This window comes from Gopherus flavomarginatus, chromosome 7, assembly GCF_025201925.1.
Source record: "Gopherus flavomarginatus isolate rGopFla2 chromosome 7, rGopFla2.mat.asm, whole genome shotgun sequence".
Lineage (NCBI taxonomy): Eukaryota > Metazoa > Chordata > Testudines > Testudinidae > Gopherus > Gopherus flavomarginatus.
The window spans coordinates 86,292,848-86,319,162 of record NC_066623.1 but is presented as its reverse complement, the minus strand read 5'-3'; the positions used below and the strand labels follow the sequence as shown (position 1 = coordinate 86,319,162).

At 40.7% G+C, this 26,315-nt stretch overlaps 1 protein-coding gene across 1 annotated transcript in view; it reads right to left on the bottom strand.

Moving 5' to 3' along the window:
- Positions 1-2,138: 2,138 nt before the first annotated feature.
- The window catches only part of SELENOF (selenoprotein F), a 43,424-nt gene continuing 19,247 nt past the window's right edge, over positions 2,139-26,315 (bottom strand). The window contains exons 3-5 of the mRNA XM_050962230.1: positions 15,838-15,901; positions 6,115-6,164; positions 2,139-3,340 (exon numbers count right to left, since the gene is read on the bottom strand). Of these exons, the coding sequence (XP_050818187.1) occupies positions 3,209-3,340; positions 6,115-6,164; positions 15,838-15,901 (246 nt within the window). The 3' untranslated portion in view covers positions 2,139-3,208. The remainder of the gene's footprint in view (positions 3,341-6,114; positions 6,165-15,837; positions 15,902-26,315) is intronic.

Below are 26,315 nucleotides of genomic sequence, written 5' to 3'. Positions count from 1 at the left end.
GCATCTGCAAACTTGGCCAGCAAAAATTGTATATCATTTAAATAGCAACTTTTCAACAGAGCATCCGATGAAGTGGGTATTGACCCACGAAAGCTCATGCTCCAAAACGTCTGTTAGTCTATAAGATGCCTGTCATGGTATATGCCCCACTCTGAACCTTAGCGTCCAAAAGATGGGGTACCAGCATGAATCCCCCTAAGCTTAATTACCAGCTTAGATCTTGTAGTGTAGCCACCAACCAGGACGTGCAGTGCCTGGTACACTCTGGTCCCCCCAAAACCTTCCCAGGGGACCCCAAGACCCAGACCCCCTGGATCTTAACACAAGAAAAGTAAACCCTTTCCCCCACTGTTGCCTCTCCCAGGCTTCCCCTCCCTAGGTTACCCTGGAAGATCACTGTGATTCAAACTATTTGAATCTTAAAACAGAGAGGAATTCACCTTCTCTCCCCCTCCCAGATTCTCCTTGAGAGAGAGAGACAGTAATCTTAACAGAGAGGAAATCAGGCTTTTCCTCCCCCCTTCTCTCCTTCCTCCCACCAAGTCCCTGGTGAGTGCAGACTTCCTCCCCTGGGGTCTTACACAAGATAGCAAAAAATCAATCAAGTTCTAAAAAAGAAAAGCTTTTAATAAAAGAAAGACAAAAGTAAAAGTTGTCTCTGTAAAATCAAGCTGGCAAATGTTACAGGGTCTTTCAGCTTATAGACACTAGAGAAAATACTCCCCCTAGCACAAATACAAGTTTCAGTAACAGAGATACAATCCTTTCAGCAAATACACATTTGTAAATAAAGAAAACAAACAGACTAAACCGCCTTCCTAATTGGTACTTACTAAATTGAACAGAAGAGGCTGTTTCAGAAATTTGGAGATATCTGCTTACATGTCTGGTCCCTCTCAGAACCCAGAGAGAACAGAGCAAAATCCAAAAAATACAAACAAAGGCTTCCCTCCATGGAGATTTGAAAGTATGTTGTCTCCTGATTGGTCCTCTGGTCAGGTGTTCCAGGTTTACTGCTAACCATCTGCTTATGACAGTGCCACAGGACTCTTTGCTGCTTCAACAGAGCAGTGTTTGGACCAAGAACTGACTCCTAGGGTGCCCTGCTAGAAACACCACAATTAGTTTGTCACCCCACTAACAATTACATGTGGAGATCTGTTAGCGAGCCAGCTTTTAGTCCATCTAATGTATGCTTTGTTAATTCTATCTAATGCAAGTTTATTTTTAATCAGTGTCATGTGGTAAATGCTTGGAAAAATAAACCATAACCTTATTAAAAAGAGAGATTTGATTGACAAGACCTACCTTCCATGAAACTATATTCATGGATTATAAGACAGACTGATTGTCATGGAAGTTGCAGAAATCATGGAATCAGTGACTTCAGCCTGTGGCAATGGGAAGCTGCAGGGTCCCCTGCCACTCATGGGGGCTGGGAGCTATGAGCTACCCTGCTGCCTCTGGCAGTCACCAGAGCTCCTGACTGCATTGGGCAGCAGGGGCACCCCTCAGCTCCCAGCCCCTGCACGTAGCAGGGGCACCCCAGCTGCTATAGGCCATGGGCTGCAGGGGATGCTTGAGCTCCAACACTGAACCTGCAGCTGCCCCAGTGGCAGGGCTCAGGCTTCTGGGACTTTTACTAAAAACCTGTGACAAAGTCTTAGCCTTAATTATAAGGCTAGAAGGGATCACGGATCATCTAGTCTGAACACCTCTCTTAGATGACTTGTATAATTTTAGCCTTTAATTTTTTGAGTCCTGAATAAACCATTCCATAGGTCCCGCAGTCATCCCTTTTTCAAATGTTTGAACTATGCTGGCAGTACTCCAAGGCTTTAAAATTTCTGTTTTTCACGACTGTTAAAAATAAACATCAGTGGTTCAGAGTGCTCCACAGCTAGTACCTTTAAGACTGTTGGGTGCAAGTTATAAAGGCCTGTTGATTTGAAAATGCTTCATTTTAGCAGATTCTGCCTCACTTCCTCTTGCTACAGATAACAAACTTTCTATTCCATCTACCATCATACAAGATTAATACAGCATTTTGCACAATTTCTCCCTTTGATTTCCAGGCAGGTGCAGTGCTCTCTCCTTTACTTTGAGCTATCCATTGAGATACAAAGTTGTAGTTTAAAAAAAAAAAAAAAAAAAGGAAGTTTGTGTTTTTTAATTATGTCAAGTGGTACTTAAGGTTGCATGAGGACATACCTCAGCCATCCAAAAACCTTAAACTTACTTAAATAAGTTAAGGGGAGAGACTTGTTCATTAATTTATATTGAGGCTGAATTTTAAGTCCACATTTCATAAGTTATCCTTATTTTAATGTATATTAACTCAACTAGCAAAACTGGGTCTCAGTCTCAGCATACTGTCAGTACAGGTATTTGTTCTCTGCTCACAGTAATGAGTTGATTTAAAAAGGAAATTTTTTATAAGTTCAATAAAAAAGCATATCCAAGAGTTTTTTGTGAAAGTGATTTATTGCCATCTAAACACTTTACTACAGTAGATCTGAGTTATTAGAATATAAAGTAAAACACTTGGTTAAAGTACACTTGACATCAGACTTACACATGCCTTACAGGTTTTCTATGTAGTCTTCACTAACGTGCACCTACTTCATGTTTTACAATCACTCCAGATCGTGAGTTCTTCCTCCATCAAAACAAAATTTCCAAAACTTTTAGAACCAGGCATTTGTTATAAACTGTAAATAACATGTCTATAAAAAGGACAGCTGAGAAATACAAAATGTGAGAGAGGACTAGCAGACAATTCTTTTTGGAGAGAGAGTACATCTCACATTTGATTATGACTTCCTGTACACAGAAAAGTAACATACAAGAAGTCTGGTAATCATCTCAATTATTTGGAACTGCCAACTAGTTCTAAAAGTTTGTAAAAACTGGTCCAATTACAACAAACTTAGGGATTTGCATAATTAACTGAGTTTATCATTAATGAAATGCATTGTTACAAACACACAGAGCTGATATGTACTAGCACAAACTATTTGTTCAGCTTGCCAAGTTGTCAGATGTATGCCGTACTGAGGCTTCACCTTCTAATTAAAAAGATATTTAGTACCATACAATATCTTTTTAAAAAAATAATGTAGAAGCTGGAATGATTTGCTGGGTGTAGCACAGTTTCTCAGAAGCTAACCAGGATCAAATGTGAGGAAAGGACAGAAAGCAGCAAGATTTATATACGTTCTAGTTTTTCACTTAGGAATTCTTCTACGCTATCTGTATTCCATTTGAGGATGCTCAGTTCTTCAGCAATGTTCCCACTGTCATCCAGCAGCTTTAGTACAGGATCAGAACCACGCACATACTGCACAAAGAGAAGGTTAGTTATCTTCTGTCTAGAAATCCCATTTCCCCACCCACCCAACCTCACAAATCAGCTTTAAATTAAATGTCAATTGCTGAAATACCAATTTCAAATTGAATTATTTTTTATATGCAGGTATAAAAATGAATGAAAATTAAACAAAAAATTCTGACATTTAATACCATAAAGCACTAAAGTGCAAAGTTTTTGTCTAATTTGTGCCATGCAAATTGTATTGGAAAATCTAAGCATAGTGAGTTTTTTTGGGGGGTGGGGAGGTTTATGCTAATTTAAAAGTCTAATCTTTAATTTAGGAAAATAGTCATTCCTGCTAGGCCTTAAGAAAGAATTAAAACATTGACAACAAGTGGAAAAAACACCTTGAAACTTTTTATCAGCATTTGCTCCAACACTGAATATAGTGCCTAGCATCCATCTTGAACTGGATTCTTATTCTTAAACAAATAAGGAAAAGTAGAAAGTAACCTCAACAAAACTGAGTGAGCAATTTAAATTTATTTAAAAATAGTCTTAGTCCACATTTAAAATATTTTCTCCCTAGTTCTTATTTTTCCAAGTGTGAGATACCATAAGTTAACTGAAGTGATATGCATATAGGGCAAACATTTGATACTCAACCCCTAAATATATCACCTAACTGATTGCATAATATTTACAGAAGGCCCCAGATATTTGCTTTCCTCCTTCAGTGCTTTTATAAAAAAAATTTAAGTTAGTGCTTCTGTAAAGAGCCTAGTTGCCAGTCATGGATACTAGAGTCCTCCAACCCTAGAAGCAAAGGCAGAGAGCATAAAAGCTTTCCCATACTGCCCGTCAACAGAAGTCAAACCCATAGGTGAGGGATCATCACAAAAAGTTCAGTTTTGATGCTCTTTCAGTCCTTGTCCTTTTTCCTATGACTGCCAGCAAAAGATGCCAGTTACTAAAAGTTACTGAACTAAGCAATAGTAGTAATATGGTAACCTCTTCATCATACTACTTACTGAGGCAGGATTTCAAAACTGTTAAGGTTCAACAACTACTGTATTACACAACACAGGATGGGAGGGAAGGAGAGTACAGATTGGATGGCTCAGGGAACTGGTATTCTCCTTCAGTCATTAGAAAATTGTAATTGAACTTCGTTTGCCACCTGTAGTAACTAGGCATCTATCTGAATTGCTCCTTCTCCATATATCCACTAGTGTTCTCATAATGTAACTGGCATATTTTTCTAGTTACTTCTAGTCACCTCTTCTAATCTGAGTTGACTGCTGTACTATAGATTTGTGCTATTAACACCTGCCTTGAGACTATAATGCATCCTTTGCTAATATGACCTGTTGCTAAAATTTTCTCACACTTTTGAAGACTCAGCAAATAAAGGGGAAAGGGAAGCCCAAATTACAACTTCTGTTTCAATGGGTTAGGTTCTTTAAATACAATTAATAAGTTTCTAGAACAAATTGCATTGGGAATCTTATTTTACTCTGAGCTAACCTAGTCAACTTGTTTTAGTTTGCCATTACAAGTCACTACAATTAATCTAATGGCATCACTAATCAGTTTCCCAAAAGGATTGTGGAACAAATACCAGACTTACGGGTGCTGCAGGGTTAAACTGATAATGTTTCATAACAATTCTAGCTGAGAATGCTTTCAAGTTAAAATTGTATTACAAATGCAATTAAAATCAATTAAAAGTAGAGACAGCGAGAAATTGAGGCAAAGGAAAAAGATGCTCTTGGGAGAGATTTTGGAGAGAATGTACACAGAATGCATGAGGCAGAAAGTCTTTTTCCAGGTGCAGTCTGCTTAAGAGAACATTATTCTTGTACCACAGAGGTGTTCAGACTATGAAGTGACATACAATGCTGTTTCTTGGTGAGTGGAGGGGAGGAGAATAAATGTGCAAATTTTGTGTGGCAAATACAGGTAGGCATTTTAAAGACAACTGAAAATTTGAACTGGATCTTGAAATGAATGGACAGACAACATAATTGTTTGAGTACAGAACAACAGGACTGTGCTGCTCTGCCAGATTAAATGTGACAGGCAGCAGCATTCTGCACAAGAGAGAGTTCAACACCCAGCTTTCCAGACCATGAAGAAAGATTGGTGCCAGAGTCAAGTCTGCAGTGAGGACTCAGCAGGGAGAGAAAATTAGAGAATATGGACGGAGCACAGACCTGAGATAAGGGGGCGGGGAAGGTGAATGAGACCAGGAGAACAGGAGGAGTGAACCATGGAAGGATGGAGTAAGAGGAAATAATGGAAACAAAGATTTCTGTGGAAAGGAAGTATAAGGATGACTGGATGGATGGGAATGGTAGCTGATTTGGGGGTTGAAGTATAAAAGAGGAGAACAACACAGGAATCTTAATACAGAAAATGAGAACTGGAATTACAGTAGGAAGCTCAGAATTCCCCGACTTCACACCCAGCAAGTCAGCATAGTTGAAATACATAAACCATGTGCTATTACATATATCTGGTTATTTCTGTAAATGCTATTTAGTAACCAATAGCACAACTGAAGCAATCATATCGTAGCAATGGATACAATTATACCAGGTTTTCACTCTATTTATTTATAGGTGGGCCAGAGCTCCTGCCATTAAGATTTTACATCAACACTCCACATACAAACCCTTTGTATGGGATACAGGTTTATTTGATAAGCAAGTACTAAACACTGTGTGAAAGGGCAGGTTTCAAATAGGTTTAATTCCTCTTAAGCCAGAATTTAAAATGTTTTAAAAAATGCCACTCACCTTGATTTGCAGTCCCCTGAATAGTTTAGGTTTGTCACTCCTGACAAAAGCTGAAATTTGGAAGAAAGAACAAAGAAAACCAACTGAGAATTATTATTCTATAAAGAACACAAAACTAGGTTCTCTCCTATGTGGTCTCACACTTAATTAAATCTCCAAATATGCATTTATTTAACCTTTTCCAGATATACTTTTAGATTATGAATACATCTTCAGCCTCCAAACTATACTGCTATGCCTCATAAATAAGCAATAACAGTTGTGGAATCTATTGTACTTGGAAAAAGACACGTTTTTACTTTCAATACATCTTGTCTTTTTTCCCCCAAACACTTGGAAACCACGACTGGCATTAGATGTGCTTCCATGTATGAAGGAGAATCTTAGGAGATTTATATTTTAGGGTTGAGGGCAGGGCCGCCTGGGGGGGGGGGGGGCAAGAGGGGCAATTTGCCCCAGGCCCTGGGCTCCGCAGGGGCCCCCATGAGAGTTTTTTGGGGCCTCTGGAGCAGGGTCCTTCACTCGCTTGGGGGCCCCAGAAAACTCTTGCGGGGCCAGGCCCCGGAGCTTCTTCCGCTCCCGGTCTTCGCTGGCGGGGGAGTCCTTCCGCTCCAGGGCGGAAGGACCCCCTGCCATCGCATTACTGCCGAAGCGGGACCTGCCGCTAAAGTGCAACCCGGTCTTCGGCGGTAATTCAGCGGCGGGGGGGCCTTTCCATTCAGGGACCCACCGCCGAAGTGCCCCGAAGACCTGCGGCGGGGGCCCCCCGCCGCCGAATTACCACCGAAGAGCAGGCTGCACTTCGGCGGCGGGTCCCGCTTCGGCGGTAATTCACCAGCGGGGGGCCCCGCCGCGAGTCTTCGGGGCACTTCAGCGGCGGGTCCCAGAACGGAAGGGTCCCCGCCGTCGAACAGGGCCGGCTCTAGACATTTTGCCGCGCGGGCGGCCCCCTGCCGCTTCCACGGCTCTGGTGGACCTCCCGCAGGCATGGCTGCGGAGGGTCCGCTGGTTCCGGTGGACCTCCTACAGGCGTGCCTGTGGATGCTCCACTGGAGCCGCGGGACCAGCGGACCCTCCGCAGGCATGCCTGCGGGAGGTCCACCGGAGCCGCCTGCCGCCGATGGCCCCAGGCCCCCAGAATCCTCTGGGCGGCCCTGGTTGAGAGCAGTCTAGGGCTAGTACAAGGTGCTAATGTGCAAGAACATTAGTTTGAAACCTCATTGACAATGCATTCAGTTGTGAGTGGAGGAGGAAGGGATGTCTCTGGTCATCTCTCTCTCTCTCTCGTGCACACACAGTCAGAGAAACCCTAAACTTCTACAAAAGAGGCAGAAATCCTTTTGTCCAACTGACTTTTGAGGCAGCAGGTTTGAGAATTTCCCAAGACTCCCAAATCAGTCAAAATCAGATCCTCCCCTTTTTATTCCATCCTTTAGAAACCATCTGGCCCATTTTCTTCCAAGATGTCCGGGGGCTCTTCAGACCAATGCATTCTGCCAGTTCAAGAATGCAGCCATGAGTGAGACCATCTACAGCTGGCCCATTCCCTTTATGGGAATGCCTCTCATAAGAAACTATTAAGAGATCCTAGCTCCACTGCAGTTGACAGTTATAGAAGAGGTGCCAGAACTCTACAAGTTTTAATCCCAGCATTTCTTGACATCTTTTGAAAGTAACAACATGAAAACTCCCAATTTACATACATGAAAAAGGAGGAGGCTCTTTCAATGTTGGTGTAAGGGAATTTAAAAAATTTAGGAATTGTATTTAAGTCAATTTAAATGCATTAGCAATTCTTATCTCTAAATGTCACAAGATGGGATTTTCTGCTGGGAAGTGTAGTATTTGTGGTGCAATAGCTTTCATTGAGACAACAGTACTGTTTCACAATGGAAATAGCAAAAAAACATTTCTAAAACACTTAACTACAGTGGTATATATTCATTACGGCTTTCCTTTGAGAGGTTAAACTTCATTAAAGTAGTAGCATGATGATTTGTGCAACTTCAAACTATATAAAAGAATAATTGATTTAGAGTATCCTAATGTATAAGAGGACTCCATATACCCTAAAGTAGACCTAACAGACTGGCAACTGTTACCTGGGGTTCTTTCAACCTAAAAGCTCTTGGTAATGTTTACTCTGAGAGGTGGTGTTGGGCAATAAATCAGGGGAGGCACGGCTGTCCAACTGGTGGGTAGCTGGCACAAACAGGACAACACGAGCGCTTTCACTTAAAACTAAACTTAGTCTCAAGCACTTAAACATGTCTGCAACAGGTTAGTAAAACATCCCCAACCCTCGATTAATTACCAAAGCTGAGTGTCTCTCTCGAGTGGCACAGTAGCAGCCCATCTGCCGGTGGGGAACACAACATCCATTCAGAGGGAGAGTCCAGTTCTGAAGAGGGGCCCCTCCCCCGAACTCTTCCCCCTTATTGTATACATTAGTAACACAATGACATGTCCCTTAAAGAAAACTTAAGCTAGCAGTTTTAATGGTCACACAAGAGGTTCCTTCTGATTAACCAGGTGTGGGTTTTTCCAGAGTTTGCAGCCTTGAGGCCCCAATAGACATTCCTGGGGCACATCCTACTCTTCTAAAATGCATGCATCAGCAACTTCTACACAACTCTTATCAGGAAGGACGGGAGGTCAAGCTTCCCTTTCTGTGGCACCCAACCCCCCCTCCCCTCCTGCCTTAGTCAAGCTGAGCTCTCTACATGGCCATTTACAGCCTGCTGACTTGGCTGCTTTTAGCAATAAGCCATAGTGGTTTCAGGCACTTTACTGGTTTGCCAAAATCTCCCTGTATAGCAACAACTGTACTGTATATATTGCAGTAAATATAGGAGATAGGAATTTTCAGACAAATGAGTGCAAACACACAACATTGGACTGAAGCCAATGTAAGCTGAAATCAGGGGGAGCAAAATAAAAACAAGACCTTAATTTTCTAGTCAGCAAGGTCACAAAAGAGAAAAATCAGTAGAGAAGGAGGGGGATCTACCAAGACTAACAAACTACTCAAGATTTTATTCAACTGTCATCACAGAAGGAACATTTTAAGCCTCTAGTTTTCAAATGGAACATTCAAGAAGTGAGATTGCACAGAAGAGTAAAAATAAAACTTCATCCTATTATGTTTAGACATTCGTTTCTTATTTATAAAGATACGATACAATGAATTGTTGAGTAAACGGCAAAAAAGGGTTGGCTAGTAATATGTATAAATCATTCTGAATAGTAAAGTTCGCTGACTTAATTTCCTCCAGCGAGGACACTTCTGTACATTTATAATTTTGGGGGGCCGGGGGCAAATAACATGGTCCTGCTTCAAAACCTCCATAATGACCCATATAATTTTATGAAGAGACTAAATTACAAAAGATGAAGTGCACCTCTAGACTTTAACAGGCTCAGTCATTTTCCTTGTGGGGCCTCAACTCTGGAGAAAAAGTATTTTATTAACGTGGATGGCATAACGAGGAATAAAAGTTTATATGAAAAACAAGTACTTCGGAATAACAATTTGATAGATTACAAAGAACTAAAGTTTTCAAAAACTGATTCAAGATATCTGGAATGAGGAATGTGATTGTTCACAAAAAAGATGCGGGTGTGCATTTGCAGTTTCCCACTCAACATGACTAATAATTCTGCTACACTTCTGATTTGAAGAGCACTGGTTTTGACCATTCCTACTGTGTGATGTTTGTTTTATCGGAATAATATTCTGGCTAAGGAAGACTGTGATAAAGGGCATTAATATCTGGGGGGAGTTTTTTTTTTGAACAAAGGCCACATTGAAAATGGAAGGGATCTTAGTAAATACCTGCAAGGTGTAAGTCTTAATCAATGGGATTTAATGAAAAACAAGACATTTCCAATATTTGAGAACTGGGTTAAGATTTCTGTATAACAGATTTGCTGGGAGTGTACCAATTGCTTGATTAAAACCAGTCTCATAAAGAGGTGAGCTGGCTGTTCTCTTGCTGATCAACGGAATGCACTGGGAAAGCAGCAACATCCAATGAATGTCTTTATTATAACAATGGAAAGAATGTTAAAACATTAAATATCACAATTTTATCTCCTTCATTAACAAAACAGGGCTACCACTGAAGTTCCACCTGAAGGTAAACAGAGTACTCAGTGATTGGTTAATTTAAAAGTTTGTGTTCAGATGCAATAATTAGACTGGTCAGTCAAATGGGAATACATTTTCTGGCTTTCTATTGTGAATGAATACGTGTACATGATCATACAGAAAACGTTTAATATTTAGAGTAGAAATTGTCTAATCTCACTTAGTACAAATTGAATAAGTATAGTGTGCTCAGTATTACAGTATCCATAACAGAACAATTTGAGGAAAATTCACAGGCATTTTTGCTAGTATCACTGTACAGATATCGGCAGAAAAATATTTCTGTATACTCAAAGCTGTTTATATGACAGATAATGGGTGATTCTGGCAATATGTACAAAGACACTTATTTACAATTTTCTGGAAGGTGGTTGGTTTTTTAAATATAGTGTTGTATAAGCAATAAGCCACCAGTTTTCCAAACAGAATAACTTGCTGGGACTAAAGATTTTTCATTCTCTCATACTCTTAGGTGCTTAATATCCACTGACTACATTTTGAGCTTATTCTAGCTAGAAAGATTTTAAAAAACATTTCTTGAATATTGACCTTTTTCCTAAATTAAAAACAGCAATTAAAATCAACTACTGTACTAATCAGAGTTCCATTTGATGCATCAGTACCAGTGGTTAAAGAATGGTTCTTCTCCTTATTGTATAACTTCATTGTCATACAATAATTCCCTTTATTTCACAAACAAGAACTTTAAAACTAGAACTCTGTACAGTGAAGATCATCTCTGGACAAAGAAAAACAAGACAGACGTACTGCACCATCAGGTTTAATTGTAAGTCAAATGATAAAATTTCAATCCATGTTTTATAAGTACTTAAAAATAAAGAACTTGAGGTCATCTGCAGAACTAACATAGTAATCTATGTAATTCTAATACATTCACAATCCAGCAATTAGTGCTGCCATCTTGTGTATACTCTGCAAGAAAAATAAATCCTAGAGGGAGTCAGACAGGAATCAAACTGAAGTGAATGTTTGTAATGAGAGCATTGGCAATGACAGGTTACACAGTTCAATATAACCTAAAAATACCAGCACTCCTGAAGCTTCAAAAGCAGTAGCATGACCTTCAGTCATCCTCACTTCTTAACAGTCAAGTGACAACTGGAAATATATAGAGCCCTTAGATAAATTTTTTAAGGTTCCCAAAACATTAAAATTTAAGGTGGACTCTCTCAAGATAAAAATGATCATTTTTACTTCCTGCCAAAACAAATGGGCAAGTATACTAAAAACTCAAGGTATCAATATTTGAGAATCTGAGATAAATTCAAATTAAATAAAATCAGAACTACACTGTGCTTCAAAATATTTTACAGTATGTGGGAACAAGAACTCTGGTTGTATCAAAACTGGTTTGAAGACACCAGTTATCAGGATACATTTAGACTGCTAACTATATGAAAGTTCATGACCAAGAGAAAATTATGTATCTGTAATCTTTCCTCTATTACCATTGTACAAAAGAAGGGTTGCCAGGCAAATGAGAGTATGTATTGGCAGGCTCCCAAGCTTCAGTCATGGTATGTTTACACCAAAGTTACTAGTGTGACTGCAGATTACACAGACATACCTGAGCTAGCTTTAATTTGGCTTGCTTGTGTACCCGGAGCACTGACGCTACAACAGCGTGCGCTCCAATGTGGGCTGTACAAACCAACCTGGAACAGTAGTGATTACTTGAATGACTAGCTCATGCTGAAGCATGTGTTGCCATGGCTTCACTGCTCTAGTACTGGAACTAGCTAGATTAAAGCTGACTCTGGTATGTCTACATGAAGCAGCAATCACACCATGATTGCAGTGTAGACAATATCTTCAATCATTTTAAAAAGCAATCTAAGTTTAGTAGAATTAAGAAAACCTATGAACTTTTTTAGAAAAAAAAGGATTAAGAGAAAGGACTCTTGATTACTAATGTGAGCCAGCTTCCAGGATATTAGATACTAGAGGTCCTGAATGAGAAACTGATTTTAATTAGTTCCCTTTCAGGATAATTATCCCCAGCCCCTCGATGGAGTGTCTTCCTATACGTTCACCATTATTTCCCAAAATGGGTATAAATTGTAGGGGACTAAGGGAACGGGATGTTGAAGCTGGTTTTAACTGAAGAGGAAGTCTCAGGAAGACCCTGGGCTTTTCATAAGAGGGTGGAGTGAGGAAGAAGAGAGGTTAATAGAACAGAAGTCATTTTATATCTGTGCAGCCTTAATTTGGCCCCCTTGTGCATATGCGTTTTGATGGATCGTGCTCAGTTAATGAGCAGCTGGACCTGATATCAAGATTCCTTCTAGCCCTTCATTTCTAAGATTTTCTTTTATTCTCATTGTTTAGTGTGTCTCTCCATGCCTTATTTATTGCACACTATTCAAACCCTGCTCTGAAGAAGGAATGATTTCATCAGGGGCTTTTCTATGGTGCTCACTTAGTATGTGAAGCACTCATACTACATTTATCTTCGACATCCTTTTTAAATGAGGATGCGTGGAGAATGGACTTATCTGTATTTAATAAACCTATGCACTTCATGTCATTCAGGCATGTACCAAGGAAGACTGCATGGGGAAAACAATGAGCACTCTACTAACTGGGAAATGTGCACCAACCAGGCTAGGTTAATTTTTCCCTGGCCCAAGGCTAGCATCAAAGGGACACCAAGCTAGTGAGGAAATGGGGTGAACAGGCAGCAGCAGCTAGACAGGCAGAGAATACGCCAGTCTCCACCAGGCCAGGAGCAAGGGGTCTGGGCTTAGTGGAACTTTGTTTCCCATATCTTGCAAGGAAAGAATGGAGTTAAGACCCAGGCGGACAGGCTTTTTGTTTGTATATCTTTGCTTTGCTTGATGAGTAAGTAGTGCTTTGTTTTGAAGAAACTAGGACTTTTAATCAGTCACGGGCTCCTGAAGAAAGAAGGCATGCAGGTGCCAAATACAGTCAGGCCTGTCTATTCATAACAGTTTGAGACTGCATCTCTAGGATGCATTCATTTACAAACTGGTAGGATCACATGGTTCTGTCCAGAGATGAGTTAAAAGTAGTGAAATGCATCACCAGTGACATTCACCTGAAGGACTAAACAGTCTAAATTGCAGCTCACCTATAATGGGACAAGGGGAATGATTCTCATTTTACTGATGGGGAGGAACTGAAGCAGAACAAAGTGTTCAATTATGGTTGCCCATTTCAGATAGCAAGAACCTGATTTTTTTCAGAATACTTAGCCTTACATAGCACTTTATATGTTCAAAGAACAGCTCCTATTAACATCAGTTGCATCTTAAGTGATCGGCACTTTGACGCAAGACCCTAGGGTCCGATTTGCAAGACACCAAGAAAATGAGGAACACAATTAATTACCATCTGTGAAAAGTCTAGATTAAGTGATATAGGAACTCTACAGCAGAAGAAAGGATAGAATCCAGTTGTCCATGGCAGCATTCAACTGCCTTAACCATGAGATCTTCCTTTCTCTTGCTGCAGTCCCTTTTCTGAGTCACTACACAGTTTTCTACCACAACAAATATGGTAGAGGTTCTACAGCCTCTTTCACCACACAACCCTGATTCATCCCCTGAGCTGGACCATCTTATGCACTGCATCAGGCAGGGTGCCTGTGGAAAATATTAGGATGTGATCATGTAATTAGATCATTATAATGAATGTATACAAGGGACTGAGTTAATGTTGCTCAGGCATTAATGCAACCTTAGTTCTGGTATTTCCTAGCCTGAATGCTTGACTTGGCAACCTTGATGTTCTTTTCATGTAGTTGGCATGTAATTCCCTAGCTTTTTAAGAAAGTCAACTGCAAACACAATTCCAGCATATGGCATTGTATTGACACCCACATGAGGTCATGAGCAGGGTTGGAACCTTTAGATTCACCTCAAACATTTGGCACTGAAGCTAAGTGAGTAACTGATAGCAACATCATATATGTGGACCAGCACTAAATGGGGATGAGATACCCACTTTGGCAGTGGTTTCACAGATATTTGCTCAGAGCAATAGTGAAAGTTCCACCACCAGGTTCTATTCTAGGCTTTTGGAGCAGGAGTGTGTTCCAGTGGGGAGAGAGTCTTCAGCCACATCCTCTCCAATCTGTCCCAGCCTCCTACCCCAGCTGGTACCTCTCCTCCCACCTGATCTGCCTCTCCATTTCATCTCCCCAGGCTTCCAGTCCCCCTCCTCTAGTTCCTTATGCAATCTGTCTCCTCTTACATTCCCTCATTCCTTGCCCAGCCCAGTCCCAGTCCCCATCTCCCAACAATCTACCTCCTGTCAGGCTTTTGTTTAAGCTTTTATTTAAGTCTGGCAGCTTCCTCCACACTGACTGTGCTCTTTAAACTCCTTTTTAGTATCTCTCAAGTGCTCCTTGCTCTCAGTTCCAGTGCCCAGGCGTCCCAGCTGGGAGCGGCAGTTACAGGGCAAGTCCCAGTGAGTTTCTGCAACCCAGGGGCCGGAGCACACTGAGTTACTCTGTGGGGTTTGTGCATGTACAGTCTGGTCAGCACTAGGACCTGAGAGAGGCTGGAGCATGCACTGTTGGTGTGTAGGGATGGTACAAGTACAGTCCAGTCACATGTAAGAACTGCGAGAGTCTTAAAGCTTGTGCAGTGAGAATCAGAATCTGCAGAGATTGTGTTACTAATGCTGAAGCCTGTCCTGTACATGTCCAAACAGCAATTTCTCAAAGGCTTATAGCTTGGCCAAATTTGGCCAGACTTCCTCAGGGATAGCAAAAAGCATATCCCTTACACAAAGGCTGCACTTCTGCAAATTTCAAGTTCCTTCCCAAAGTAGGGTGGTGCTAGAGCATTTAAAAGAAAAAGCTGCCAGAATTTTAACATGGGTAAAACTTACTTCTGCCAGGTCTCATTCTCTAAAATGGCTGACCTGTTTTGGCTGTTATATACCATTTCTTGGCATGAAAAAATTCACTCCAGTTTTGACACAGTTATATAACATCTTAACATTATAAACAGCAAATGAAATATAGGGCATACCTAACGGACAACGCTATCAACCCTGCCGATAATAGATTATGTTGTTTTCTGAAGACTGATTAGAAAGGATAAAAGTCCATAGCCGAAAGACTGAAGTTTAGGATAAGTACTTCTAAAACACATCTAAATAAAACAAAATAAATTAAGAACTTACTAAACAGATGAAAGGGCTGCAGCCATTTAAATCCTCTCCCCCTTTACAAACATTTCTATATTGAAGTTCTTTATAGATTTAACCCTGAAACTCACACTGTTCCCCTTTTACACTACTGTATTCCAGTCATGCTAGTCAATTATCCATGGAGAGAGCAGGCAGCTACATCAGGATTTGGGCTAACAGTCCATAAAATGGCTAGCAAGCTTCATGTAACAATACAGAAAGATATTGTAGTTCCAGTAGTCTAGACTCAATAGGAAAGTGATTAAAAATTGAGTCCCATAAACTTACAACTTGCTTTAATAAAGAAAATACTATTTAAATAGTGTCATAGCTGAACGATCAAATCTTTTTATATATACATTGACAGAAGATTTAGTGGTACCTTTACTTACCCTGAACTTGAGGGAACCTTCCCAGTTTTCATCCACACACTTCAAGGATAGCACCTGCATAGAGCTGCAATAGAAGAAATATTTTCTATTTATTAAGTTCAAACTACTAGTTTACTTATTTTTGTATCTACTTAATTATCTTCGGGAAAATTCAGTGTTACATGGATAATTTAAATGATGCTTTTTAAGCACAAGTCATCTTACTAGCAACCCATTTTTAATGACTTAACTGGTTAATTATTAAAACTGTTTCACTGTGTAGAAAGATCACTCCTGTGCTCTTTTTAACCCATTCCTTTCAGGTTAGGGGTTTGTTATAGAAGTGGATGGGTAGGGTTCTGTGGCCTGCTTTGTGCAGGGGGTTGGACTAGATGATCACATTGGTCCCTTCTGACCCTAGAATCTATGAATCTATCATCCTTGTTTAAAATGGGATAGAGTAATTCCAGCTGCAATACTGTAGCAATAAATTACAGCAATGGCTGTATCTATGTGGATATTATCTAGAACAGTGGTTCTCAACCTTTCCAGACTATTGTACCCTTTCAGGAATCTGATTTGTTTTGCATACCCCCCATGTTTCATTTCACTTCACTTAAAAACTACTTGCTTACAAAAATCAGACAAATATAAAAATTTCACAGAGCACAGTTAATTAAAAATTGCTTACTTATGTTTACCATAATTATAAAATCAATTGGAATATAAATATTGTACTTGCATTTCAGTGTATAGTATATAGAGCAGTATAAACAAGTCATTGTCTGTCTATGAAACTTCAGTGTGTACTGACTTTGCTAGAGCTTTTTCTGTAGCCTGTTGTAAAACTAGACAAATATTTAGATGTGTTGACGTACTCCCTGAAAATACCTCTGCACACACCCAAAGGTACACGTACCTCTGGTTGAGAACTATGGAATATGAATGGGGGAGGGGAAAGGAAATACAACAAAAGAAAATTCCTCCACAGGAAGATTTTTAATTTTAGAATGGGAACAAATCTACTTTTCAGATATTCTATTAAAATAGTATTAGAATATTTTAATATAACAATAGATAACTAAGGGGTCACAGCTATTGCATGAAGACTGGCTAAATGCTAAACTTCACTATGTCAAAAAGGCAGAAGCTATCACTCAAATTGGGAACAATCCTGACTAATTCAAACATGTCTGTACTTACTTACTGAAATGTAGGAACGTTTTGCTGTGCATTTTACTTAGGGCTTGTCTTAATGTACAGCAGTGTGCCACTGTAGCACTTTAGTGAAGATGCTACTATGATAACGGGAGAGCTTCTCCCATCAGCTACCATCTCTTGGGCAGCTGGATAACTATGCTATGTCGATGGGAGAAACTGTCTACACTGGGATTTTTCATGCTCCTGAGTGACAGTTATACTAATATTAGTCTGTAATATAGACATGGCCTGAGTATCCATAAAACTAGCAAACACAGAAGAAAGTTTTCAATGCTATAAATCAATCAATAATTCTGAAGACTTCAGTGAAACATTTTCTAGATTTAGAACTAGTCATCTATCTCTTAGGCCACTGGAATCCTCCTTGCAACTCAGGGCTTGTCTACACTACCACTCAGTCGATGCAACTTATGTTGCTCAGGGGTGTGAAAAAAAACAACCTCGACAGATGTAAATTACATCAACTTATAGTGTTTACACTGAACTGCGTTGGCCAGAGACACTTTCCTGCTGACATAGCTTCCATCTCGCACTGAGTGAGTAATTATGTTGAAACCAAGTACATTTTTACTTTGAAAAGTAACTATAAAAACAGTATCTTAAACATCTTTTCTCTCTAATGACAAAAAATAAGCTTTTACTGCTTTCTACTGTTTTCACAACACTGCTAAGATACAATGAACTACAGATTCTGTTGCATCTTGAATATAAACAAGTCTGTTGCTAATATACATTTCTAGAGCTCTTTGGGCTCAGTCAGCTGGCTGCCTTCCATCTTTAAATCTCATGCATCATAACTAAAGGTTCTGAGGCCAAATGATGCTCCTCAGTGATAACTGAAGCACAACTGCTTTTCAGTTCAAGTTCAAATTCAAATATGTTACACCTCAGCTAACCTACTGAAGGCTGGCAATTGTAAACAAAGAATGTTATTTTCTAAGTAAAAAATGTGAGACAATGGACCCGTACAATCCAGTTTTCACAGCAGAACTGCATAAGGTTTCATGTAAAGTGCACAGATTATATGAATTGCTTACATTTGTTGGCTTGATTCTGAGCTTGTAATTAACTTAAATTTTTCCTCGTTTAAATAGTCATCACTTTGACATTCAGTTTTAATTTATTACTACTTCAACACTGACTGGCCACAAAGTAAATTTGTGTCTAGTGTTAGATGTCTCAAAATAATGAACAATGACTATGCTTCATTACCTACAGTAAGGTATTACAAAGTTGATTTAAGGATGGATTTTCAGCTTAGCTTCTGAACCTCTTTCTTGAATATAGAAGAAACATTTCTTTCTTATTTTGTAGATTATCAATCTCAAAGTATGCTACTACTGGCATAAGGACTGAGAGATTTTGCATGATCTGCATTAATCAGCAGTCATTTCCATAGGAAACTGAACCAAACACGTTAAAATAAAGCTACATTATTTGCTCAGTGTTGCATCCTGGAAGTTTGCTTTGATAAAAGCACTTTTGACTGTATTTAAATTAAATTGAATCTGGAAACGAAGTTTTTAAAATTAAAATTAGCATTTTGACTCTTGCTAAAGCCCTCTATATTTCTGTAGAGCAGCATTTGAGATTAGCAGTGCTTGGTGCCTTCTAACTTCAGTTTTAAATCATGTAGTGACGCTGATTTAAATAAAACTAACTCCATTTAAACATTGTACAAACTGTATTTATACAATATTAGAAAAATGAAGTTCACAAACTTAAATCTTGGTGTTCCATAGTCCCAATAAATGTCATTACAAATCAAATGCTGTTCATGCAAACCCAGTAGTATCTGAATCGAGCTGTTCTTTTTACCTGGCACATCAACAGTAATTCTGGATTTAGACTTCAGATAGCATGTAAATTGATGCATAAGGCAAAATAGATTGTAAAGTGCCTTGCCACCCTTATCTTGGCTCTAAGGGCTTGTCTACACTGGCAATTAACAGCGCTGCAACTTTCTCACTTGGGGTGTGAAAGAACACCTTCCCTCCCCCACCACCCCCATCCAGCAAGCTGCAGTGCTGTAAAGCACCAGTGTAAACAGCGCTCCCAGCGCTGGGAGCTATATGCCCCTCATGGAGCTTTTCCCCCCACCCTCTCCTGGTGCTATGCCCTGACCACACAAGGCACATTAACGTCTAGACTAGCCCTAAGTTTGACAGCAATAAACTTTTTTCCTGTGCAACAAGTTTAAAGTAAATAGATGGGATTATGAAACAGATATGGGAAGTAACAAGGTGCCTCTTTCTAATCACTTTCTGACCATAGAGATTTTTACATTTGTGCATAGCAAAGTAAAGGATCATCATTGATGACTATCAACTTCTAGATCTGATTGTTATAAATAAAAACATAATTAACTCCTTCCCTGTGAAAAAAGGAATTAGTTGTAATCGTGTGTAATCCACATGTGTAAATTAGCTTTAAAAAGTTAACCATTCCCCTCAATTTACATAGCAAGTACTCAATTTTTCATGCATATATTCTTGAGGTTAAATCTGCCATAACTGAAGTCCAACTGTGCTACAGAAAAGTTGATTCATGATGGGACAAACAAGTGCTCTGTGCCACTTTTCACAGGATGGTTAGACACAGTCAATCAACTTCATTTACAACTCAGGACAAAAATTGCTTTTGTGAGATACATAGATCCTTTGCATCATTTACAAGCACACAATGTTGTACTTGTTAACATCTGTTGCTACTGCCATCCCATCATAACCAGATTAGAGTAATGAAATCCACAACACTTGTTTCTGAATAATACGTAACATAGGGAATTGGTTCACAAAGAACATAAGGGAATGATACACCACTCTATTATAGAAGTAGTACACATCTAATTTGACTCAGCTGTTCATTACACAATTTTTTTAAATGAGTTGGCTCATTTTAAAAAATGCTTACTTGCTTTTAGTCTTTGAAAGTCATTTTAATGTCACAGAATGAAATAAAGGACTTCCTACAACCAACTATAGTGTCCATTTTAAAATTTGAAATTGCTGTTATGTATACTCACAAGCAGAAGTTAAATTATTTAAACATTCTCAGTATCTCTTCCCCACTAAGGGTTATCATGACATTAAAATTTGAAGTTCTCTCTGTTTTACAGGGCATTAACTTCAGTTAAGATTTCACTCAAAAGCTTTTTTTTTTTTAAGCACTTAAATGCTAATGTAGAAATCATGGCCCTTTAAATTTAGAGAGGCAGAATGTCATTAATGGAAGTAAAAACAGTTATTCAGAAAAGATACAGTGCACATTATCTATAGAATGCCACTCACAGGAAGATATCATTGTTTTACACTGGTACAAATCATCCACCACTGAAAGGCAAAGAAGCCAACACGATAGAGTTTTTCTGGCGGTGAACTGAAGAGTAATTTCTTCAAATGAAGTTCCCAGTCACTTGTAAATAGTTTCGGTGGACATAATCCAATTAGCCAGTTTCCAGTTTGAGTAATGGCAGAGTTACAGTGCCAGAGTCTATGCTGGCAGAGTTACAGTGCCACTCAGAGCACTGAAGGGAAACCACTGTGTGTTCAGTCAGCTGCCTGCACAATAGCGTGTTGACACTCCCAGCACTTGCAGCGGTATTCAGAGCGTTGCACTCTGGGGAGCTATTCTACAGAGCATTTCTTCCTCTTCTGCCGCTAAGAATTGTTGGAGGACTGAGGGGGTTGCCAGGCATCCTGAGTCCTGTCCCAATGCCCCATGATGCATTGCTTCACATCCCCAGCAATCCCTGTGCTTCTGTCCACATTTGGCACCATTTTTCAATTGTTTATGTACGGCACACTCTGCCTCTTTTGGGCTGCAGGAATGGATCCCCAAATGTTGACCAGTATGCTGCTGCATAAACTACAAAGGCAAGAGGAGTGCAACATTGATCTTTCCATGCAGACTACCTATAACACACAATTGCTTGTGGCATTCACAGAGATGCTGACCACAGTGGAACACCACTTTTGGGATAGGGAAACAAGCAGAATGGTGGAATCACATAGTGATGCACGTCTGGGAAGATGAGCAGTGGCTGCAGAACTTTTGGATGAGGAAAGCCACATTCATGGGACTGTGTGGTGAGCTCCCCCAGCCCTGCGGTGCAAGGACACAAGAATGAGAGCTGCCCTGCCACTGGAGAAGCGTGTGGTGATTGGACTGTGGAAGCTGGCTACTCCAAACTGCTACTTATCGGTCGCTAACCAGTTCAAAGTGGGAGAGTTGACCTTTGGACTGCTGTTGATGGAATGCTGCAGGACCATTAATTGCATCTTGCTCCGAAAGACCATGACAGTGGGCAATGTGCGTGACACTGTGGATGGCTTTACACAAATGGACTTTCCTAACTGTGGAGGAGCAAAAGATGGCACGCATATTCCAATTCTGGCACCAGACCATCTAGCCACTGAATACATTAATCACAAGGGGTATTTCTCAATGGTTCTCCAGGCACTTGTGGGTCACCGTGGGCGTATCACACACATTAACGCAAACTGGTCTGGAAAGGTGCATGCCGCAAGCATCTTTTGGAACACTGGTCTGTTCAGGGAGCTGCAAGCAGGGACCTTCTTCACGGACCAGAAGATCACTGTAGGGGAAGTCAAAATGCCCATTGTGATCCTGGGAGTCTCTGCCTACAATCATAATGCCATGACTTATGAAGCCATACATGGGGCAACTTGACATCCGCAAGGAGTGGTTCAACGATAGGCTGAGCAAGTGCAGAATGACTGAGTGTGGCTTTGATCATTTAAAGGCCCGCTGGCACTGCCTCTGAGAAGCTGGACTTGGCTGATGACAATATTCCTATGCTTATAGATGCATGCTGTACATTTCATAATATTTGTGAAGGGATGGGTGAAAGCTTCACTCAGGGCTGGATGTGGAGGCTGAGTCTGAACAGCCAGAGTCCAGGGTTATTAGAGGGGTGCAGCGCGGGGCCACAAGGATTAGAGATGCCTTGAGGCAGCAGCTTGAAGCTGAAAGCCACTAATTTGTTGCTACGCTTGAGAGTGCAATGCTTGTAATGCTAGGAGGAGGTTGTGATTGGTGTAGACAATGCAATAGGAAGGTTTAACATAACTGCTTTTGCAGGGCTCTGTTTGCTATCAATTAATAGAATAAAGATTTGTTTTCAAACCACCACAATTTTTATTCAAAAACAACCACCAGAGGAGAAAGTCAAAACAAAAATCAGCAGTGAGGGGAAGGGAAGGTGCCAGGAGGAGGTGGGGTCCCAGGATGGCTAAAGATTTGTGCGTATCCAGCGATCATATCCAACCTTCTCCTTCAGAGTACAATGCAGTGGGTACTGAACTTCAGCAAGGCCAAACTGCAGAGGGATAGGTGAGTGTAGTGGTTACTGTGAGTCTGCAGTGCTGGACTGTGAGGGGGAAAGAGTGGAATGCTGTGGGTGCAGACTGGAGCCAGGAGGTTAAGTGTGTTTTGGGAGTGTTGAGGGGAAGCATGGGAATGAGTTTTTTGCTACAGCGGTTGCAGAGCAAGGCAGGCATGGAGCTGCTCAGTTTGCAGTGCTAGCATCACCTGCAGCGTGTCTGCTTGGTGCTCCATAACATTTAAGAACTGCTCCGTGGCTTCATTCTGGCATGCCACCTTCTCCTTTCAGTCCCTCTTCTCACTGTCCCACCACTCCTTCAATTCTTGTTTCTCAGCTATGGAGTGCATCATAACATCATGCAGAAAGTCCTCCTCTCTTTTTTTTTTAATTCTGTGCAGCTGTTCAGATGCTGATAAAGAGGGAGGCTGGGCTCCCAAAATCATCTCTGAAGTTTAAATGCAACATTTTACAGAAGCAGTCTTGTTTGCAACACACAGACCACTGATTCAGTGATTTAAAATACAGCCAGTATTCTCATACCTGTCACGCTGTTGGACCCCAGGCAACCACACATGAGCCACAACACCCCCAAAATGGTGAGTAGCTGCATGGGCAAGGTAAATCACTCTTCCCGGACCCTGCTGTACACTAGGCATGTGGCTCTTACGGAGAGCCAGTACTGTAGGGGGGGCCTGATAATCATTCCTGTCGCCACAGGATGTGATCATTATGGAAACTATCACACTGCCATGGGTGAGCAGGGAATCAAGGGAGGGTCTTCTCCAAGACTGCGGCTTCTGCCCTAGTCCCTATGCAGCTTACCTGTGTGCAGCAATGCTGTGTCTCTCTTCCCCTATGTGATGGCACAGTGGCATGGGAAAGTTACCATTAATGGGGCAAGAAACAAAGTAGCTCTGCCAAAGAACCTGCGGAAGCAGATTGCCCAGTATCTCCATTAGTTTCCTGAAGATCTGAAGCAAATTCCTGTGAAGTGAGGGAGTCAGTCCGTTCCACTGCTCAGATTAGGCATGTGGTGAGAGACAAACCTTTCTGCAACCCTCCTTCCCCCAACAACTCGCTTCAGTGATTCCCAAAATGAAATTCATGTACCAGGGGCCTCCTCTCCTGTTTGCGCTTTGCTAAGATCTGACAGCTGTGACTGCCTAGTCTCCTTTGGGGTAGAAAAGAGCTCCTGGCTGCATGCATCTCTGACCTACAAGTCATCCTCTGCCTCTGGGTCCCCCCTCTCCCTCCCCCTCCACATCCTCATCCAAGATTTCCTCCTCCTGGCTCAGTCCACTCCCGAGTGGCATGTGAGCCACCGAAGTATCCACAGTGTTCTTTGCAGTGAAGTTGGGGTTGCCGCTGAGTATCAGGTCCAGCTCTTTGTAGAACTGGCAGCTTGTGGGCGCAACACTGGAGCAGCAGTTTGCCTCCTGAACCTTTGTGGCAGGCATTCTGTAGCTCCTTCACTTTGACCCTGCACTGCAGCGTGTCCTGGTCATGGCCCCTTTCTCCCATTCATCAAGAAATCGTTCCATAGGTATCATAATTCCTATTGCTGGAGTGCAGCTGGGACTGGACAGCCTCCTCTCTCCAAATGCTAATGAGGTCCAGCAGCTCAGCATTACTCCAAGCAAGGAATCGCCTGGTGCATAGAGCAGGCATGGCCACCTGGAAAGATCACTGAGACCACTGCATGCATCACCAAGCAAACAGGTAGGGGACTTTCAAAATTCCAAAGGAATTCACAGGGTGGGGAGGATGATTGGTCACCTGAGAGCAGGGCAGCAGAGTTCAAACCTATGACCTAGAGAAGCGAGAACAGGCATTGTGGGACACATCCCAGAGGCCAATCGCAGTGCTGTAATCGACCACAGTTTACACTGGCACCGCAGCACTCTAGCCCCAGCACAGAAAGCTGTATGCCTCTCAGTGGGGTGGTTTTTTACAGCACTGCAACTGCGCAGTTTCTGCGCACTAAGTGGCTTGGCAGCATGTACTACCTCAGGAGTTAAAGAGTAGAAAGTGGCTTTACTGAACAGAAACTTGCCAGTATAGACAGGGCCTCTGACGGAGCTTACATCTGAATTATAAAAACTACCATAGAATCTGTAGTGAACTGAACAGAATTTCTGCTCTCTCATAGAAATATAGCACCCCAACTAGCACAGATCACCCCCATCATCTTGCTATCGGTTTAGATCAATGCTAACTTAGGAGAGAGAGAGAGAGAGAGAGAGAGTTTCGCACTGCCAATATTACTTTCTATAGCACCTATGATTTCCATGCAAGTTTTCTATCCAGATACTGAGCTGGCATGATCTTGTTTAGACCAGCATCTAACTCAGACATACTTATAATTTTATGGCTGGCTGTAACACTGCAGTGATGATATTTTGAAAAACGTAAGATGGATTGTTGAGATACAATAGTCAACTAATAATCATCCATCTTTAAGTACCTAGATAATCTGATAGCAACTTTTTTTTTTAAAACAAAATGACTTCTGAAATCAAAAATTGCTGTGGCATTTGCCTATCTGTTGCACTCACTGGTTTAAAGACCTTGACAAAAAATGTTTTAAGAGTACTGGGAATAAGAATCCTGAACTTTACCAAAAAAGAAGTAACAAATAATACTTGTGTGTTGAGAATTTCCAGTTGCCTCAGTTACAAATGTATGATCTAGTAAAATAATTCACTATCAAACCATCTCTTCATAAACCAAATTTGACTGACTCTGCCTTATATGAAATTGGAATTCTAAATCAGATTTTTTCTAATTTTGTTTTTTCCATACTGACATTTGAAATCCTTTAGTATGACAGCAATAATTCTTCTCAATTTGAAGATACTGCAACATATGGACAAAGAACTAGGGTAATTGATTTAACAATCATACATTGTCCTCTTTTTGGAGGAGGTCATTTAAACAGATTAGGTTATGCATGTTGCCAAAATGACCCTAAGCTTCCTGACAGACAAAAAGTTTACAGGAATCAGTAGAATACAAGGAAGTAATTGGAGAATTTTGTTCCAAGGGGTATTATGAATTATTGCTCTGTAAATGAGAGAGCCAAAAGTCCATTTCTGCATAATTCCTAACTTGACATCAGACTAAATCTGGTGACAAAAACCACTCTCATTCAAACTTCACCCAGGGGTCGGGGGGAGGAGGGAGAGGACAAAGTGCGGGAGAAGTCAGGCTCTAAATGAGAGCTAAGAATGTAAAGGTCAGACGATCGAAAGGCATTGTTGTCTGGTGGTGTTCCTGTCTTCATGGCCATGTGTATTCAGAGGAATTTGCCAATCAACCCTTGTAGCAGAATTCTGCTGCAGAATCTAAACTTTCATTTATTTTAAGTTTAAAGTCTAGCCTTTGATTTTTGAAAGAGCATGCCAAACACACAAAATGTATACTAGTTAACATCCTTAAGATAAATGAGGGCAGTTTATATCTTTTCAGGGCTAATGACTGTCAGATAAACACTGCTCCTCATTGTAGCAGAAACATCTAGTTCTTGAGTGCCCAAGCATCCAACTCTTTGCTAATCTGTTGCCAAAATCTTCAGCTTGCCTAACAACGTATGCAGTGTAGTTATGCTTTGTGACTACAAAAGTTTGAAGCATACTGAAAGTTTAGGGACAGTGTAAAATTGAATACTAAAAAATAAGTTAACATGGTCCTGATTGTATTACACATCTTGATATTTAATCAATACATTCCTTTAGACTTACTAAAAAACTAGTGGGCCTTGCTGCAGAGTTTAGCTTCATCTTATCTGTAATACTTCAAAAATGTGTACATGAAAGACCAACTAGCTGCCTTACACAATTCTAACACAGAGGCCTCATCCCTCTCTGGCTGAGAGGTAGCAATAGCTTTGGACTGAGGTCTTATTCAGTGAAACTGGTGAGGGAAGACCCTA